At 36.0% G+C, this 14,919-nt stretch overlaps 1 protein-coding gene across 4 annotated transcripts in view; it reads right to left on the reverse strand.

Moving 5' to 3' along the window:
• Positions 1–14,919, reverse strand: part of SMAD4 (SMAD family member 4) — a 99,976-nt gene that overhangs the window by 29,967 nt on the left and 55,090 nt on the right. For all 4 annotated transcript variants that reach the window (XR_005835393.1, XM_008692161.2, XM_040632498.1 and 1 more), the window contains exons 2-5: positions 8,221–8,599; positions 7,218–7,392; positions 6,746–6,775; positions 1,525–1,737 (exon numbers count right to left, since the gene is read on the reverse strand). Coding sequence is in view for 3 of the 4 variants with exons in the window: in XM_008692161.2 (XP_008690383.2) it covers positions 1,525–1,737; positions 6,746–6,775; positions 7,218–7,392; positions 8,221–8,469 (667 nt within the window). In the remaining variant the exon portion in view is untranslated. The remainder of the gene's footprint in view (positions 1–1,524; positions 1,738–6,745; positions 6,776–7,217; positions 7,393–8,220; positions 8,600–14,919) is intronic.

A 14,919-nucleotide genomic window follows, 5' to 3' on the forward strand; every position in this document is an offset into this window, starting at 1 on the left:
CTGGAATCTCACTAATACCACTTTTTCTGGTTTTCAACAGGATTTGATTCCAGGGGATAGAACATTTAAGCTACTTTAGCAAGCATCAACAAAGGCTTGCAAATTCATTCTCCAGATAATATCAACAGAAGTAGTAAGTGGCTGCGCTCTCACTAACCTGTGCTTGGGTGGCTGTAATGTGCTTTCTTTCATTCTCCATCACTGACCACTCTGTCAACTATATTCCCAAATTGGTTAAAAAAGAGTAGATAGATAACAGAAGCACTAAGTGATTAAGAGGGTCCAGGTTCTAAAGTATGTGCTTAACCTATAAACTCCACTTAGAATATGCTGTCTATGGTGAGACTGTCATTTCATGTAGCAATTTCAAAATATATTGCTTTGAAGAGACGAAATGAATTAAAGGGACGATATTTGATATACCATACTTATAAACTCAACTAGAGAAATCAGTCCTCTATTTATTCCAAAGATCAAATTTCTATTTTGAATCTGATCTGACATTAAAGTAAACAGAATAGTGCTCCCTTTGGTAGCTGCTAATAAAGTACCATCCCAGATCTATCAACAATCTACTGCTGATGTGGGCTTAGATACAATCTCTTTAGCAACCAGGTACAAATAACTACACACATGCCAAGACCCTGCTCTGTAGTTAGCTTAAAAAAAAAAAAAAAAAAGAAAAAAAAGAAAAACAACTCCACTTGCCAAACAGCAAACTGTGCAACCTTTGGCAATGGTGAAAATAAACAGCAATATTAACAGAACAGTCATTATTGCCTTGATCAGGCCCCAAGAAAAGATAAACCTAATAGCCCTCTGCCTCTATAATGTGGCAAAGAAAATGGCATCTCTATCATGGAAAGAATCTTTTTGAAAAAGACACCTTGGTTAAAAATAACAACAATAATAATAATAATAATAGATACTTAGAATTTAGCTTTATTTCAAAATTGACTAAAATACTTAATGTCTATCTTGAGGGATATATGTTATAAACAACTTTGTCAAGATCCCTTTTCTAAGTTTGTACAATGGGAGAGTGAAATGACTTCTAAGTAATGTTCTGCCAGATAAGCACAAAAGAAACCCTGATTAAAGGAAAGTGTACAATTTGACTATATGCTTTTTGATTTTTATAAACATCTTGGTCCAAAACTACTTGTTAGCTACTTAAACACTTTTCTAGAACACACCTGAAACTGCAAGACGATTCTTACTTCTGCATGTAATAGCAGAGAAAGTACAAATTAGACCGCTAATTTAAATCACTATTATAATCAAAGTCGTTACTTAATTCCAAGTGACTGTACATCAACATAAAAACATTTAAGTAAATTACAAACACGATTTTTTCCAGGACCAACTGAAAAACCTATTTAATATTTTTTTCCTATAAAACATACCACACTACTTTCAATTTTTACTTACTTGGAGTTTTCCTCCAAGTAGATATAATTATTACATATAAATATTAAAGAGGGTGAGATCAACTCACTGACTACATTTGATTCTACTACTCACTTGTGGAAGCCACAGGAATGTTGGGAAAGTTGGTGGTGCTGGTAGCATTAGACTCAGATGGAGCTAACAGAGCTGGGGTGCTGTATGTCTCCGTTGAGGCACGATTACTTGGTGGATGCTGGATGGTTTGAATTGAATGCCCTTCAGTGGATAATGATGGCTGTCCCTCAAAGTCATGAACATATTCATCCTTCACCAACATACTTGGTGGAGCTATATAAAAAAATTAAACACATTTCAAAATCTTATAAGCTTCAGTTACCAGGAAAAAAAATCTTGTAAGTAACATGACAACACCTAAAATCAACTATAGTGTAAATAGCTCTCAGAATTTTTTCATATTTGAAAAGAATAGTACTTTATCTGCAAAAACTATTTAGAAGTCAAGACCTTGGGGCGCCTGCGTGGCACAGCGGTTAAGCGTCTGCCTTCGGCTCAGGGCATGATCCCGGCGTTCCGGGATCGAGCCCCACATCAGGCTCCTCCGCTATGAGCCTGCTTCTTCCTCTCCCACTCCCCCTGCTTGTGTTCCCTCTCTCGCTGGCTGTCTCTATCTCTGTCAAATAAATAAATAAAATCTTTAAAAAAAAAAAGAAAAGAAGTCGAGACCTCAGATATATTCTATCAATCAACCTGACCGACCCCCTGAAATTTGAAGCTAGACTATATATCAACAACTTCCAGCAATGGTCCTCAAGAGGTATTCCTTAGTTTCTGGATTAACCTAGAAGTAATAACCATCTTAAATACATGAGTAAGATGAAAAGTAAATAGCTAGGGAAATGTTAGTTCATGAGAAGACCAAACTGAGATCAAGTATTTGGATATATTTTTTTGCTAATTTCACAGTGTAGAAATATGAATGGGACCTGATAGCTATCCAATTCCAGGATTTAGACTTATTGTTAAGTGACATGCTTTGAAAGTGAAAGGTACTGAATGTCCCCTACAGGGTTAGAACCAGAAAGAAAAATTCTAAATGGTAAGTCAAACTGAAATTTCCTTCTGAAAACCCAAATTAAATAATGATGTTTGATAAATATATGTCGTGAAAAAATTCAATCAACACCTTTCACCTATGTGGTTACACCTTAATAAGCAAACCTAAACTCTAGCTGATACAACATAACAGTTTTCCTTTAACAAACTAGGGAATGGTTGCCTTTAAGGAAAAAAAGAAAACAAACTGCATTGATATCAACTGTTCTCTGCTCAGAACCTCCCTATTTGTTTTAGGCTATTACTTTGGGTATGCTTTTTATCTTTAGCAAACAACTCTTTACCGCTTCTAAACTAACACTACCCCAGAATTTTACAATCCACTGAATTCCAGTACTACTTTCTCTTCTTAGAACAGTCAATAAATAGTCCACAACAAGACACTCTCTTTTCCATTAAGAATCAACATATAGGGGCGCCTGGGTGGCGCAGTTGTTAAGCGTCTGCCTTCAGCTCAGGGCGTGATCCCAGCGATCTGGGATCAAGCCCCACATCAGGCTTCTCCGCTAGGAGACTGCTTCTTCCTCTCCCACTCCCCCTGCTTGTGTTCCCTCTCTCGCTGGCTGTCTCTCTCTGTCAAATAAAGAAATANTATGTCAATTTTTGAAAAAACTGAATACACATAAATACCAATTCATTACATGGCCCTTTTTTTTTAAGTAGACTCCATGCCCAAAGTGGGACTTGCACTCGCAACCCTGAGATTAAGAGTCACATGATCTACTAAGCCAACCAGGTGCCCCAACATGGCCCTTTTTTTTGGAGACTATTTCAAAGCAGTAAGAATAATCCATTGTTCAAAATTCTATGTACAAGGGCTCTTTTCATGCATCAAAAGTCAGGAAGGGGCACCTGGATGGCGTAGTTGGTTGAACGTCTGACTCATGGTTTCGGCTCAGGTGGTGATCTTGGGGTAGTGAAATCGAGCCCTGTGTCCAGCTCCACATTCAGCACGGAGTCTGCTTAAGACTATCTCTCCCTCTGCCCCTCCCCCACCCGTGCACACATGCACATGCTCTCTCTCTCATAAATAAATCTTAAAAAAAAAAAAAAGTCATGAAGATTTCACAAAAAGCTTTTCTTTAAAAAATTCTAGGGAAACAAAATGATAACCAAAAGGATGCTTAACACATCACTATGTATCAGTAAGGAACTGGACCCAACCATTCATCACTAATGTTAGCCAAATTATAAAAATACAAAGAAAAAATCGTTTGGGACACAAAGTGGATATTACTGTATCTATCCAATCTTTTTTAAAAAAATTATACTCTTCAAAGTTCTATAATTTTCTTCGTATAGACCCTACAGCTCCATGTAATTCCTGGACATTTTAGGGGTTTTTTGTTATTATAGTGAAAAGGATCTTTTTACCAAGACATTGGTATTGCTAGTACATAAGGAGAAAGCTGCTGATTTGAGGAAATAGTTGGTCAACTTGATACTCATCATTTTTGCTTTTTAGCTGACCCTTCCACTTAATGTGCAATCGTAACGACTAAACTCTATTTTTAAAGAGCTATGCCTCATAATATTTTCTTGCCTAGTATATTGACTAAACCTTCCCCAAAGGTAAGTTTGAGACTTCTACTTGACTACAAGTCTCCTCAAACAAATAACTTAAAACATGTCCCTTAGGTAAAACTGTAGGAATCAAGGATAGATGTCTGCAGTATATTTTTGCCAAGAGAAAAAAAAGGAGGTTACAAAACACTATTGTACACTATGATCACATGCATGTTTAAAAAAATCACAAACTGTAATTAAAAAAGCAAGGTCCAGAACAAGTGCACAATATGCTTTTTATGTAAGAAAGGAGGGAAATAACACATCTATTTTTGCATAAAGAAACCCTGGAAGGAAACACCAGAAACTAATAAAAGTGATTACCTGAGGTGGGGGGGAATGGGGGCAGGGGTGGGAGCACTTCTTTTCACTGTATACCTTTTTATAGTATTTTGATTTATGGACCATGTATTGCCTATTCAAAAAAATAAAATTAAAAAACATATAGTATATATTTTTTAAGTCCAGAATAACAGACACCAAACGATTAACTATTTCTCTTTATGGACTAGCATTCAACAAAGTCACTCACTGAATAAATATTTATTGAGCATCTATGTTGCAGGTACTGTTCTAGCACCTGGGATACATTAATAAACAAAAGAAAAATCTCTGCCCTCATGGAACTTACACTCTTTTATAATATTTTTCTATTGCTTAAATATCTAATATTGAACACACATTACTCCAGCTCCCCCTAGCTGTCTATTTTGATCTTCATCTAATCAGGTGTGGAAAATGCCACCTTCCACGTGGGGGTATAATGAGAACGATGAAACAATATTTGTAACTCATATAGCTCAGTACTGGACACAAAGTATGTACTTAGCGAGTGCTAGCTGTTATGCTTTCAGCGTACTTTTAGAGGAATCGTACATGTAATTGTAAAATGTTCTATGAGGGGTAAAGGAATGTATAAGGGACAGAAAAGCTGAAGCCACTGGACTCACCCTAAGTCAGCGCTCTTCATCACCACCAGGAGGCAGAGCACAACACTTGTCTGATGCTACTGTGGTCCTATTTACCTTGTCTTTCCTCCACTAAACTATGAGCTACCTAGAGTGGAGAAAACACACCTTACTTATCCTATCGTCCCTAGATTCTAACACAGTACCAAGCAATACATGCTCATCAAATATTTCTTAAAATGAATATGCAGACTGATGCGGTCATGGAAAGTTTCACAGAAGATATGAGATAGGCTGGAAATGATTACCCTAAGATTCCAACTCAGAAGCGAAGGAATTATCCCATTTTCTTAACATTTTCTTTACCTGGCTTTGTATTATTTCTTCGTCCAAATCTAGAAGGGGCTGTGAAAAACACCTGTTGTTTTCTGAGGAAATACGCCACTGAAGCTGGCCTTCAGATCCACCACTAGGGGGATCTGCAAGGCTAAAACAATCTCGGAGCCACTAAAAAGAGCCTATCACCCACACAACCCGACCAGAGACAGCTAATCATAACAGTAGCATGTCAGGATAAGCGGGGAATGTAATGAGTCTTCAAAACTGGATCTCCTCACAACCACTCCCACTAAGGAGATTCTAATATAGGTATCACTATAGGCCCCCAATCCTTAATCCCTACTGAGCTGAATACTTTAACTCTCCAAAATCATGGATGGAGAATGGTGAAGATCTGAAGGGTATTTACTTTCAAAAAAAAAAATGACATAATATCAGTATCTGTGTAGCAAAGAGGCAGGAATTTAACCAATCTTAGAGCTACCCTTCCCAGACCACTATCACATTACCAACCCGCTATTCTCAGAAACCTAATAACCACTGGCAAGTACCAAAAGGCACTACAGTCTTCCTCTATTATACTGACATGGAAGAAAAGTGGACAATAAAAACAAGTAGACTTTCATACTCTTCCTAAATTTTGTTTAAGGTCAGATGATATTTCTGACTCAACTCTAAGATTCTGCAACAAGTACCAAACCACTAATTTCCCTCCAGAACAATTGCACACCTTTCTAAGATAATGGTGGTTCTTTATCAGAGTTGCTCTGCAAATTAATTGCTTCTTACAAAAACTTTAGTTCATTAACATGTTCTAAGTAACAAAACTAAAGTTTTAATAGATCTCTGTTCTCCAATATTACAATAAAAAAAACACACACCCATTGATTTCATTTCCCTACCTCAAAACACACTTAAAAACAGAATTAGATCATCTACAAAAGTGAAAGTAGCCTTGCTTTATTTACTCAAAATGTAACAAGACTGAAAAAAATGTTAATATATGTAGTTTTAAATCATACTTAAAATTTCAATCGTTCATAAAATTAAGGAGAAACAAAGAAAAATTAGAATATTGGTATTTCTAAACGACATGCTGTACATGACTCCAAATTTTGAATTTTACCAATTCAAAAAAAACTCTTTCTTTGTATGTTTTATATTCCCCTATCATATTTTTTAGATCACTTGAGTGCATAAATGGTAGTTCAAATCCAAAGAACCACCAGCCTACTTAAATCCAGTTTTAAGTACTGATGCACGCTCCCAAAAAACATACATTTCCAAAGCAATGAGTATTTTTCTTGTAAATGTTACCAGCACCCACACAAACTAATTTTAGGTAAATAAAGAAAAGAGGGTACAGAATAAAAGAAAACAGAGAAAGTTACAAGAAACAGATTACCTACCATTACTCTGCAGTGTTAATCCTGAGAGATCTTAATTTTTTAAAGGGGAAAAGAAAATGAAACATTAATCATTACCATGAAAATATTTTCCATCGTATTTAAAATTACAAAATGTAAATTTAACCCAGAGATTCAAAACTTCACAAACCATTTCAATTCAAGAAGAGCAGTATAAATGCTATCTGACAATACATAAATAATACAATAATGCCTTCCATCTTATCTCTCAAAAACAACATTCTAAATGGACAGAACATGAACTATAGTGTATACATAGTTTTAGCAATCAAAACACAAGTCTATTCTAAAGTTCAAATTTAAATATTTATATTTCATTAAAAAAATCTGATTCTTTAACCTTACTGGAAGTCCTGGGCTATGTCCAAATTTATAATTTAACACAGAAAAATTAAAACACTACTGAGATCTTTTCCCTTTGTACATCTGAGGATAAAAAGCAAAGTCTACTTACCAATTCCAGGTGATACAACTCGTTCATAGTGATATGGATTCACACAGACACTATCACATTTTAAGTCGAATGCATACTGACAATATTTAACATGTTTGAGTTCATTTTTATGAAGATCAGGCCACCTCCAGAGACGGGCATAGATCACATGAGGAAATCCTTTCCGACCGGCCACCTAGGAAATATAAACGACCATTTACTGATCATCAATTATGCATCACACATTAAAAAAGGCACTTTATATACGTTCTCATTTAATTCATATAATCCTACAAAGTCAGTATTATAATCTCCATTTCATAAATGAGAAACATTTATGAACTGTTATTTTTTCAAGACCTGTGCTCACTTTTTTAAAATGCAAAAAAAAGCATGAGTCTATTGAAGTAACCATTCCTAAAATCTAGAAATAAAATTTTTAAATCTAATGACAAAATATTTCTGCATGTTTAAAAATATTCAGCACAGGAGATATATGATGTAGTTCTATATAAAAAAATATAATCAGTGAAAATGAAAGATAAAATTTTATAAGATATTTGCTTTTAACTCCTTGAGTTTTAAAGATATACTTGAATTCTTTTAGAGTCTTTTTCATATACAAGTACCAAACATACAATATCAGACTTCTAAATTACAAAAGGACCAAGTATAACTCAGTTTTTAAAATGTACATAAAATACCAAAAAAAGAGGAAAAAAGCTACAAAGATGAATATCAAAGTGCTAAAGGTATGGGGTTTCTTCTGCTTTTTATTTTTATTTTCCAAATTTTCTACATTGAATTTTTTTCTTAGAACATTAAAAAACTTTTAAGATATATCTTTATTATATGGAAGAATATATTCTTCCATAGATCCCCATAATGCATATTGGTATGGGATGTACAGTATCTGAAGAGATGGAGCAAACATTAAATTATCTAATAGTAACTTAAGAGAAAGAAAGAACTTTTTAAATCTACCACTACAAAAGACATAGAAAAACTCTCAAACAAGACTAACCTGAAGCCTCCCATCCAATGTTCTCTGTATGGTAACACATTTGCTAGGATGCGCTCCATTTGTAGTTATAGCTGTTATTAAAGAATCCAATTCATCTTTTTTCTCCTTCAGTTTCTTTACCAAACTTTCAATTGCTCTTTTTGCAAATGTTTCACTCTCTCCACCTTGTCTATGGCACATCAAACTATGTACAATGCTCAGACAGGCATCATTACTTGTTGGTGTGTTTGTAATAGACATATTGTCCATTTGTTAAAGTTATTTCTTTTAAATCAAATATGTCTCCAATTTCCGGAGAAATTCTGATGTTTTGGAGGCAGTGAAAAACAATGGCTAACGTTGCAAGGCAAATTATTAGGCATATGGTATTCAGGATTACCTAAAAAAAAAAGAAACATAGATATTAAAACACATTTCACAAAGTAGATTCAATTACCTGGGAAAAAATGGAATTGCTCCAGTTAAGTCAAAGACTCAATGCACATAATTTAACATTGGTGCTTAGAGTTTTAAATAAATTAAAATGTTGCTGTTTTTGACATGCCAAAAAATATTAAAGTTAGGTCTTCTTGTTATTATAGGGGCATGCTCAATCAAGTCTTGTGGACTGAACTAGTCACCCTAAAGTTAAATCTTAACAAGACTTCTTAAAATGATTTCTAATGAAGACCAGTGCTTTAAAATATGCCTGATTAACTACTTCTTAAGCCTAAAAGTCTACTAACACACATGAAAAATTTACCATCACCTGTTGTGAAATGCCGTTTATAAGTTAAAAAACACCCATCCTTTTAAAGAGACCACTGACAACAATAAAAAGATGAATACAAATTTTTAAATGGGCAAAGGATTTAATACCCATTTGTCCAAAGAATGGCCAATAAGCATATGAAAGATGCTCAAACATCATTAGTCATTAGGGAAAGCTAAATCACAAGGAGATACCACTTCACATTCAGTAGGTTAAATAAATTAAAAGGGTAGACAATAATAAGCATTGGTGAGGAAGTGGAGAAATGGAACCCTCATCCATCGCTGGTGCAAAATGGAAAATCCCTCAAAATGTTAAACACAGAGTTACTATATGACCCAGGAATTCCACTCTTAGCAATTCCACCCAAGATTATTGAAAACCTATGTCCACACAAAAAAGTATATATAAATGTTCATGGATGTATCATTCCTAATAGCCCAATAGTACAGTACAAATGTCCATTTACTGATGACTATATAAATGAGTATATCCATACAATGTAATATTAAAAAAGTCATAAAAAAGAATGAAATACTGATACATGCTATAACATGGATGAACCTGGAAAACATGCTAAGTGAGAAAAGCCAGTCACAATGGGGGTGCCTGGGTTGCTCAGTCGGTTAAGCATCGGGGTCATGATCTCAGGGTCCTGGGACTGAGCCCCACATCAGACTTCCTGCTCAGGGGGGAGTCTGCTTCTCCCTCTCCCTCTGCCTCCTCCCCCATGATCACGCTCTTTGTCTCTCTCTCTCTCTCAAATAAAATCTTAACCAAAAAAAAAAAAAAGCCAAAAAAGGCCGCATGCTGTATAATCCCATTTTCCCATTTATAAGAAATATCAGTATAGGAAAATTTATACAAAGAAAAAGTAGATCAGTGGTTGCCAGAGGCTAGGGGGAAGGGAAACAAGAAGTGACTGCTAATGACTATGGAGTTTCTTTTCAGGGTAATGAAATGGTCTAAAATTGATAGTGGTGATGGCTGCACAACTCTGCCACTATAGTGAAAACCATAGAATTATATACTTTAAAAGAGTGAATTTTAGAGTATGTGAATTATATTTTAATAAAATTATTATTAAGAGACCACTGAATTCCTCAAAAGATTTTACCTGTAAAAGCAGTAAATTATTTCTTAAAAAAATTAAAATATAGAAAATGAATATTAATGAAGAATCTATTCAATATGTACAAAACTAAAGTAACTTATCTAACCTTAAGATCTTACATGGAATAAGAAAAGACCAACAGCCTAAGAACAAATGAGATAAAGCAGGAGTGGAGACTATACCTTATGCCAAATTGTTTTTTGTTTGTTGATAATATTGTATTCCATGCTTATTCTTTTATTTTCTTTTGCTATTTACGTGAATCATTAAAAATCTATTCCCCACTAGGGTGCCTGGCAAACCACTTGGTAGAGCAAGCCACTCTTGATCTCAGGGTCATGAGTTCAAGCCCCACAATGGGCACAGAGCTTACAAAAACAAAAAACAAAACCAAACAAACAAAAACTAACTCATCAGTCTCTACCAAAGCCTACTCTTCTGATAACCTTTACTTGTGAAGCATTAATTCCACTCAACTACCCAGCATTGGAAAGCTTGGTAAATCATCTTTGACCTACCTCTCTGATTCACTACCCTCACATTCTCTCACAAAGTTACATGATTCTCTACCTTAGTCAATTCTAGCAGTCTCCTAGTTTCTGTTCTCCCTGATGCTGTTGTAGTTTCGGGCCTCTTTGGCATTTCTATCCATCACTTGGTATTTAACTCATGCTCCCCTCTACCGTTATCTATTTTACATAAATGCCTGTTTTTTCAACTAATTATAAGCCCAATGCTGAGAACTAGTTTTCTTATACCTTTGAACACTAAGCATTTGCCCACATTCAGTAAATACATGTTGAAGGTACACTTTCTGAATAACCCAAGATTACCTGCCTGGGGTGGTAGGGGGGAGTTGGAGTCAGAAATCTGGATTAGAATCCCAGCTCTCACACTAAGAAGTTGGACACATTACGTTAAACTCTCTTAACCTGTGTTAAAAGGTGTATACAGAGCTCAAAGGAGAAAACCTACATGAAGTGCCTAGCACATAATGTTCAGTAAAAAGCAGCTACAGGGGCACCCAGCTGGCTCCGTTGATAAAGCATGCAACTCTTGATCTCAGGGTCATCAGTTCAAGCCCCAGGTTGGGCATGGAGCCTACTTTAGAAAATAAAAAGGAAGCTATAGTCTGAGTACTAAAATGTTCAGTGTTTATAGTCTGAATACTAAAATGATGAATTTAAAAGCGGATTATTTTTTTACACATTCTTTCAGTGTTTATTTCAGATTCTTCCATCTGGTTCTTATAGATAAAACAGGGCACTATGAAAGCCCAGATGTTTGCTTTCTTAGTGTAATTATCACACGGATTATTACCAAATTCAAAGTATATGATTAAGGAAACATGAATTAGAAAGATAAAAAATATAAATTTGTTGACTGATATGTGAATTTAGTATTCTTTATGTTGATTCTTCTTTCAGTTGAACAATTATTTTCCTAAAATACAACATGCATTTTTCTATATTTCTCCTATTAAAATATGTCAAAGGAAATTTAGAAGGGCAAGGACAGAAGAAGTAAACCACTCATGCAAGGCTCACAACTCAGCGGCATATAGGAGCCTGGCAAATTATATAAACGAATAAAATGTGTCAGGTTTAAAGAAAAGTACTGAGGAGCACAAGTGCACACCCATCTAAAGTAGGTAGCCACTATTTACTTCCAGCGGAAGTGGCATGTGAAAATGCTAGCCCACTGCTGCCAGATCTTCAATGCTCATTTGCATATGAAATCTCATTTTTAAGTATCAGCAACTTATTTGTGGAGAAAAGGGAGGAAGGAAGAGGGAGAAAGAAAAACCACTGTGTATGCCAAACAGAACACACCTTCAATTCAAATCTGAACCAAGAGAACCACCAGTTTGAAATCTTTGAATGCTAACCTCATAAAAATTTGAATATCTAGACTGGAAGATCTATGGTACAGGGATTGTACTTGTCTTATTCATCATATATGCCCAACTCCTAGGACATGTAAGTGCTCTTTATTGTCAAATGAACACGTTTCTGTACATGCTTTCGGATTCATGTTCATGCTGTTCCTTTTGCCTAAAACATTCAGTCTCATGTTATCCACCTGGTTAGATCCTAGTTACCCTTCAAAATGCAGCTTAAATGCCCCTCCCCACCCCCAATCCTGGAGAACGATTTTCCTGGTGTGTTTACTGTGTATTCCCTGGTATGTTAATTACCCCTCCCTCAAGTTTAAAACACACCCCAATTACAACTCAACACATTATCGTTATTTATGTATTTGTCTCACACTCTGTTGCCACAAATCTAGAAGTTCAAGAAAACAGCAAAACTTTCTCATCTTAGAAATCCCCAGCACCATGCACAGTTCCTGACATATATGAGGCAAACACAGATTAGCTTTTTTATTCTGTGCATTTCCTCGCAACGAATTTTAAAGAATATAAATACTTTTGTTGTTGAATTCATTTCTGATACTACTTTCCAAAAAAATTTATGCTAATTTAAAATGTAATTACAGTGTTTAACTATTTCACCACACTCAAATCCCTAAAACTTAAGCTATTTGGGAGCCTAATGTTTTAATTGCACATTTCTTTGAAAACTAGCAAAAATGTCTTCACTGGGCGCCTGGGTGGCTCAGTTGGTTGTGTGACTGCCTACGGTGCAGGTCACGATCCCGGGGTCCTGGGATCAAGACCCTACATCAGGCTTTCCCTGCTCTGCAGGGAGCCTGCTTCTCCCTCTCTGGCTGCCACTCTCCCTGCTTGTGCTTTCTCTGTGTCAAATAAATACATAAAATCTCTAAGAAAAAAAATGTCCTCACTTTCTCAAACACCAAGTTCTTGATTTTATGTCTGTTTTACTCCTACGACTACAAGTACCTAAAACATAAAGTTCCCTGCATAAAAATAATACCAACAGGGCTGGGGCGCCTGGGTAGCGCAGTCGTTAAAGCGTCTGCCTTCGGCTCAGGGCGTGATCCTGGTGTTCCAGGATCGAGTCCCACATCAGGCTCCTCCGCTGGGAGCCTGCTTCTTCCTCTCCCACTCCCCCTGCTTGTGTTCCCTCTCTCACTGGCTGTCTCTCTGTCATATAAATAAATAAAATCTTAAAAAAAAAAAATAATAATAATAATAATACCAACAGGGGTATATAGATGTTTTCCTACATTAAATAGCTCTAGATAATAATTTTTTAGGAATGTTATGAAATGATAAGTGCACCTTGGTGGCTCAGTAGGTCAAGCGTCTGACTTCAGCTCAGGTCATGATCTCGGGGTCTTGGGGTCCAGCTCAGAATCAGGCTCCCCATTCAGTGCAGAGTCTGATTCTCCCTCTCCTTCTGCCCTTCCCACTCCCCCCTGCTTGTGTTCTGTCTCTCAAATAAAATCTTAAAAAAAAAAAAAAAAGAGTGGTATGCAAAGATACACAAAAGTCCTAGAATGGTATAAATAAATTTGTTAGTTCCGATTAAAACTCTAGCAGTATCACAGGGCAAGTTAGTATGTCTTTCATTTCTCTCTGTAAAATGGGAACGAGCTCTGCCTTGCCAACTTTACAGATTCTCTACGGTAATCAAATACAACACTATACATAAAAGCAATCTGGGAACCATAAATTGACCAATTCAACAAATACTGTATCTACTACTATGTGCAAAGCACTCCAGATACAAAAAACAAGTAGCACATAATGAGAAAGTGGTTCTCAACCCTATCAGACAAACATCCCATTTTTGTAACAAATAATTTATATCACCCCCTCTTAGCCATCCTGAAACAAAGTTCTAACACGCACATATTTTTAAATAAAATAATTTAATTGTAACATAAAGGAGAAAAAGATTAATATATAATAAAGTGCACATTTCAATAAAAATGCTCAGGCATGGGGCACCTGGTTGCCTCAGTCAGTTAAGCGTCCGACTCTTGATCTCAGCTCAGGTCTTGATCTCAGGTCATAAGTTCAAGCCCGGCACTGGAGCCAACTTATAAAAAATTGCTCAGGCATGATACTTCACTTATATGTAGAATCATCATAATTATGACAGCACAATTATGACAAATTCAGACTTTCCAAGACAGGTGTGTTGTTTTGGCAACTCAAATAGCACAATGGCACTGCAGATGGTAACATGGATTTCCCCAAACGGTGAATTCTTGATAGAGTTCCAAACAAAACAACTTCAATTAAGAAAAAGAATTAAGAGAAACTTAATTTCTGAAAAAGTGAGTATATATTAAGATATAGTTAGGGGCACCTGGGTAGCTCAATCGGTTAAGCATCTGCCTTCCACTCAGGTCATGATCCTAGGGTCTTGAGATCGAGCCCCACAACAGGCTCCCTGCTCAGCAGGGAGTCTGCTTCTCCATCTCCCTTTGTCCTTCCCCCTGCTTGTACTCTCTCTTTCTCTGTCAAATAATCGACAAAATCTTAAAAAAAAAAAAAAAAAAGATGGAGTTAGATCATTATATGTTTACCTCCTACATGAATTTCTGGGGCATGTGAAAGTGTTATGGGATGCATGATAATTCTTCACAGTCCCTCACATTATAGGATGGCATTCCTTGCCCCCATCTTCCAATGCTCCTCTAATTTCCACAACATCCCTTAAAGTACAGTACTTACTCCATTGAGAACCACTAATCTAGAAGATCCAAATTTATCACTACACTAAGTAAGAGATGTAGAAGTAGGTATTAAATTGATTTGGTACTATAAATGAGAAAGCATGGGAAGTCCAGAGGTAAGATAAGTCTTACCATGGTTTAGCAATAAGGCTGGGCTATGCTACATTGCAGCAACAACCAAACCCAAAAATATCAATAGCTTAAAACAAGAGTTAATTTCCTG

This window comes from Ursus maritimus, unplaced genomic scaffold, assembly GCF_017311325.1.
Source record: "Ursus maritimus isolate PB19 unplaced genomic scaffold, ASM1731132v1 scaffold_18, whole genome shotgun sequence".
NCBI lineage: Eukaryota > Metazoa > Chordata > Mammalia > Carnivora > Ursidae > Ursus > Ursus maritimus.